Genomic DNA, 6000 nt, shown 5'->3' on the forward strand with positions numbered 1-6000 from the left:
TACCAGAGACAGCTGAAATCTCCTATTTAGGAATTTATGGAACTTATATGTTTGCAGGCGTCAGAAAGTCTTTTTTATAGAGCCCCAGTGCTTCACAGTACAATATTAATGCACTCAGTTTGAAAAGCTGTAATAAATTATATTTTTAATGCTCTTACCCTGGCTTTCTTAAGATGCATACATTCTTGGCAAACAATCAATAAATAGGGTAATCATGAGTAGAGGCCAAAGAATTTGCTGAAGTGCTGTTTTTCCATTTTTAATAGATAAAGATCTAACAATACGGACTGCTGTGTCTGTTCATTTCAGGATCAATATATTCTTTGTTTTCGCCAAACCAAGAAAAAAATAAATGATTGTATGATAAATGTTATGCATCAAACACAATGAAATTCCTCTGCCTTCTAACTTTATCTACTTAATATTCTTGGTTGCTAAAAGATGGCATTTTTATCCTTCGCTTAGCAAATGTAAGGAAAAATCTGAATCCTAAACACAGTTATTCACAGACAAAATAAAGACCATTATGAGACACACACGTTACACCCAGCATAGGCACTGATCTACATAAACAGCAGTGCTGAACACAAAGTTGCTAAACTTCATCAATTTAATATTAAATGGGTAGAAAGGAGTCACACAGTTACATATCTTCCCTTTGTAAACTTGCCTAAGTCTGCCCTTCCTTTATCAAAAAATACTCAACCGTAGCAAAAAAATCAAAAACTAGAATCATCAGGTTTTCACTGCTAAATAAATAAATTTGCTCTTAAGAAAACAAGCCACAAAAAAAATGACATTGCAAAACTTTTATATCATATCACATAAGATTCCCATTATCTCTGAAAATGACTTATAGCTAGTAATCCTCTGATACAACCTAAGGCAGTCCTCAAACAATCTAAGTGTCTTAGTCTTAATCAGGGTTAGTTTAAGCAACAGCCACGTACATATCCTCTACTACAATACCACCTCCTCAATGGAAGGCCTGTGTTACGAAGGCCATTATATTTAACTCAGTCCTTACCATCAAACACCCAACGATTCCACACTAATGTGGGGTAAGGTGCTCCAGTCAAGCCCAGAGCCTACACTTTCCAAACATGACTGACTGGCACTGCAGCGTGGAATGTAACTAATTTCAAACCAGAAAGAGAATCAAGGAAGAGAACATACAAAGACAGGTTCTGCCTCTCCCCCCCCCCCCCCACACACACACAAAGTGGCCTTGAGTAGACACAAGGGCTTGCAGCTTTCCAGGATTTGGCTTGAAAGTATTTACCTTTCCTAAGGTTGGTTTTCATCAGATGGCCCGAGTGTTTTAAAGGCACTCCCTGCATTTTTGCACCTGTACTCCCAAGCCTTCCTCTTCCTAGCGGGCTCCCGTTCTGCTCCAGGCGGGCAATCTTGGTTGGTGGACCCTTCGGATCGCTCACATTGTTAGACATTTCTGAATGTTCTTTCCCCTGAGTTGCCTCGTTCAAATGATCCATACTCAGTTACCCTCTAAAGATCACCTGCCAGAATTTAAAAAGAAGACATGTTATAATTGGATGGGGGTCTCTCTCTCTCTCTCTCCTCCACCCTCTCTCTGTATATATATTATATATGATACACCAAGTATTTTATCCCTAGCTGTTTCTTTCCACAAATTTAACATACTTGTAAAATTGCTTAACTAGGTAAATAATATACTGCAGATGTTACTATATTTTTAGATAACAGTATTACATTTCCATTCAAGTTAACAGAATAATTTGTGTAAACTGTAGCTACGCATATTAGAATGAAAAGGTAATTTGTCACCTGCCAACAAAACTAAGTTGGGGGAAATGGGCTTACTCTTAGAACAAGAATTACCACAAGTATAGCTAAAAAGGAAACATTTTTATGTAGTCCCAATTTTTAAAAATTAGAAACTTATTACAGAACACAATAGTAACACTTTCATCAAGAATGGGAAGATTATCACAGTACAAAATATTAATTAAATATGATGTACACGTTTACATTTTTACATATAGTTTAATTTTTATGAGGAAAAAAAAATATATATATATACCATCTCAAAAGAAGGTAGCAAATATCTGCTTTTTAAACTCCTCATTGGCTTTATAGGTTAATTCACAGAAGAAGTTTTCTACTGTTTAAGTTTCAAGAATTCCATGACCTATTAAAGATCTAGTCAAGTCCTGGCTCACACATGTGATTGGATCTCATCACCCTTACGAAAATGGAAAGAAATGGAGGATTTCTTCAAATACCCCAGGTGCTGAAGCATTACAACTTATGTTTTAGCGTTAATATTTAGGTGTCCTTTAGTAATAGAATGCTGTTAATAATTTAAATAGCAAAAAACTTGAAAATACTTTGTGATATACATATTAGATTGAAGTGCCACTTTTTAAAAAGACCTTGATGATTTTGGTAAAACACAGTCACTAGCATTTAAAAATAATCTTGGTACGCAATGAAGTCAGCATCTTAATTGACTTCAGAAAAAACATAACAGATAATTGCTTTCTGTTATATTATACATTGGACATCAATTTTCATACTGTTTTAGTACACTAACAAAGTCACTGCTAAATGCAGTTTTAATTGAACTGATCAGAACAGGTTTAGAATTATTTTATAAACTTTCTTGCTACTTTAAGTATGGAACTCACCAATACTAAGGGAGAGGGGATCATATTTAGAAAAGCCAACGAGAGTATAATAATTACCACTTTCTTCCAGCTGTCTGGTAATTCAACATATCTTGTACTCTTAAAAAAAAAAAAAAATTATTGTACCAAAGAAGCTATTGAGATCTGTGTTTGTTGAAAGCCAGCTTGTATTAGCATGGCCTTTCTGTAAGCATTTTTTCCCTCTTTAACCATAGATTACTTTGTCCATTATAATCAAGAAAAGAGGTGAAGGGGGGGCGGAGAAATGGTAATCTGTAGGTTTAAAAGCAACCTTAAGAATGCCAATTGAAGAACTATAAAGTTTGAGAAATAATAGCTATTTATCCTTATACTCTAGGGTGGCACGCTGAGAACTAAAGGTTTACCGTTGATCGAGGTCCCATCTGTTTTTGGTTATGAGGTTCATTAACAATAAATGTGCCTCTTTTAACCACTTTTTATCAAGATTACTCTTTTCCATTGTATTAAACTACAGTCTAAAGCCAAAATTAAAGAGCGATGATTATTAACTTATTCAAAACAGTTTCTAATGTTTCGTGTGGATTATAATACAGAGCTGCTTTTTCTGAAATTGGTTGCCTTCCCCTAGAGCAGAAGATGAATTTTAAAACATATGATTTGAAAAGAAATACTTAACCCATGGGGCAATTTGAGAAAAAAAAGGGGGGAGGGGAGTAGACAACAGCATCAAAGTTAATGCTACAAAACATATTAAGTAGTCACGAAGTTTAACAGCATTATAAGCTGTACAGCAAATGAAAGTGATAGATTATAATTTAGTTAATGCATGGACAATCAAAACATCATACAGGTCATGCAAAATTATCCTTCCAATACCCACCTATAAGAGTCTATTAAACACTCAGTCATCTTGTAAAAAGCTTTACATTATAAAGCAAAATTACATGCACATAAAACACCCAATTTACTCATTTAAACTCTGTGCCCAAGGCTAAAGTTCACCAAACCTCAGTTTGGTATTGGAAAGAGCAGCCTTCACGGGGCCTGCTGGACTGACAGCTCGGGAACTAACTATGGCCTCAACAGATGCCAGGCTGAGAGTTTCTTTTGAGTTACACATTTTAAAACGCATTTTAGTGTAAAGTCTGGTTGGCACACAGAATGCAGGCTACTTTCTCAAAATCCCATTTCCCTGTCCATAAACCAAGTCTATATGTGATAATTACGGAATAAAACACTGAACTCAGACACAGCTATTATTTCCTCCAAAAAGAAAAAGAAAAACACGAAATTCTGGTTTCGACAACCTATTTTTTGCAATGTGGGATCTTTTGCAACGAGTTCCTTGCTGGATCGCCTCGTTCGCCCCCAAAGAACCCCATAATTACATTTTAAGAGATTGTGCCCTTATCCATTCCATATGGCCGGCACGATCCAGGCCAAGCTTTCACTGTGACCTTTTAAAGAGACAAAGAAGCAAAGTACTATCTAGAAACAGAAACACTGCAGTTTTACTGAGTGAAATTAGCAAAACCGACCTGAAACTCACCACTTCAAAACTTGACAGCATATAAATAACAAAAACAAAGGAGATTTCCTTTGCAGCCCGGGTTCTTGAAGAGAAGTTCAAGACTGATGTTTTCTATGTCCTTTTTTTTTTTAATTAAAAAAAAAAAAAAGCAGCAGACCTGAAGGCGACTTCCCCTGAAATTGTATTATTTTCTCTTCCCCTACCCCCGCCCCCCTAAGCGGGGGAAGGGCAGAAATAAACGTCTAGAAGAGTAGCCATGGGAGAGGGGGTTAAAAAAAAAATCACAATTCGAAAAACAACATATATGGTTTGTAAAATGTCTAACCTCAGAGAACAGGGTTTTCGATGGGGGAGGAGGGGAGAGTGGGAAGTAGGGAGGAGGGAGAAGATAAAATTGATCTGACAAGTGATTCGTTGGGGGGAAATCGTAAAAACAAAGCAAAACCCGTTATGAGCTGTACACTGTGGTGGTGCTGGGGAGGCGAGGTGGTGACTGAGGATTCTCTTTAAAAAAAAAAAAAAAAAACCCACTGCGGACAAGGTCTCCAGAAAGGAAAAAAGGTCCCCTCGTTTCCCTCCCTCCCTCCTTCCTGCTCGCTCGGGTTCTTCGGCGTGAGGACAGAAAGTCTACTTCTGGCTGTCACTTGCAATATTATTCTCCAATAACCCCAGAGAACGCAGAGAGGGGAAGGCCACCTCTCCTCCCTTCCAATCGCCCCCACCCCCTCCCCAACAATTGCGACTAATTATTAACAAACCTTAAACTTTCTTCCCACAGCCTCGCACCCCCAACGAGGGCATCTACCGGGGGACAGCGAGGGTGGGGGGCAGAAGGTCGCGGAAAGAGCCCCGGAAAGGCACTGAAATGCCACTTTTGATTCGGCCCTCGCTGATTGCAGCCCCGAGGACCCTCTCCCAGCCCATTGACGCGGGGCTGCGAGCGCCTGGGGAGCCGAGTAAGTAGGGAGAGAGAAAGAGGGTTTGGGGGGAGGGGGAGGGAATCAGAAGGCACCCCCAGCCACCTCCACCGCCTCAGCAGCGACAAACTCCCCGCCCCCTCCCCCCAAAAAGTCGCCAAGCTCTCACTCAGCCAGAGTCCGAGGTAAACAAGGAGCACCACAATGGCACTAGGACTTGGGGGGAAAAGAAACCCAGAAACCCCAACAAAACTGATGAGGAGTTTCCCGAAATGCAAGAAGGGGTGGGAAGCGTCCTCTGGAGTCGCCCCGGCTTTATGCTCGGTCCCTGGGCCGGGCTAGAGGGCGGCTGTTGCTGTTGTTGTGACGAGGCCGGTTGTTGCTGGGTGGCACAGGGAGAGGTGTGTGTGTTTGTGTGTGTGTGCGTGCGTGTGAGCGCGAGTCCCCGGACGGGGCTGCTTCTCTCTCTCTCTCCCTCGCTCGCTCTCGCTCGCTCTCCCCCGCGCTGCCGTCTCTGCCCCCATTAAATTATTAGTTGACTCATCCCGGCCGCTGTCGCCGCCGCCGCCGTGCCCAGCTCGGCTCCGCGCGTCCGCCCGGGCTGCAGCCCTCTACGCCGCTGTTCCTGCTGCTGCTGCTGCTGCTGCCGCCGCCGCCGCCGCTGTGGCTGCCTCTTCTTCCTCCTCCTCATTTTAATACAAAATCACCCCGCTCGCAGCCCCAGCCCCGAGCACGCAGCCTCCTCCCGGCCGCCCGCCGCCGCCCCGAGCCCTTCCCCAGCGGGGCCGGCTCATCCGCCGCGTCCGGGGAGCGGGAGCGAGCGAGAAAGTGGCGGCGGCGGCGGCGGAGGAGGAGGGGGGAGGGAGAGGAGGGAGGAAGGGGGTGCGGAGCGGAGGAGGAA

General features: G+C 42.2%; 1 protein-coding gene across 13 annotated transcripts in view; it reads right to left on the bottom strand.

Moving 5' to 3' along the window:
* Window positions 1–6000, bottom strand: part of SATB1 (SATB homeobox 1) — a 99243-nt gene that overhangs the window by 73972 nt on the left and 19271 nt on the right. For 8 of the 13 annotated variants that reach the window (XM_034662054.1, XM_034662051.1, XM_034662041.1 and 5 more), the window contains one exon: window positions 1283–1517. In XM_034662054.1, coding sequence (XP_034517945.1) covers window positions 1283–1493 — 211 coding nt within the window. In that variant the 5' untranslated portion in view covers window positions 1494–1517. Of the gene's footprint in view, window positions 1–1282; window positions 1518–2669; window positions 2691–2726; window positions 2769–4189; window positions 5954–6000 lie in introns of those variants that run through there. The other 5 variants (XM_034662048.1, XM_034662047.1, XM_034662050.1 and 2 more) reach the window with 5 other exon arrangements.

The sequence above is a fragment of the Ailuropoda melanoleuca genome, chromosome 6, assembly GCF_002007445.2.
Source record: "Ailuropoda melanoleuca isolate Jingjing chromosome 6, ASM200744v2, whole genome shotgun sequence".
Classification (NCBI taxonomy): Eukaryota; Metazoa; Chordata; class Mammalia; order Carnivora; family Ursidae; genus Ailuropoda; species Ailuropoda melanoleuca.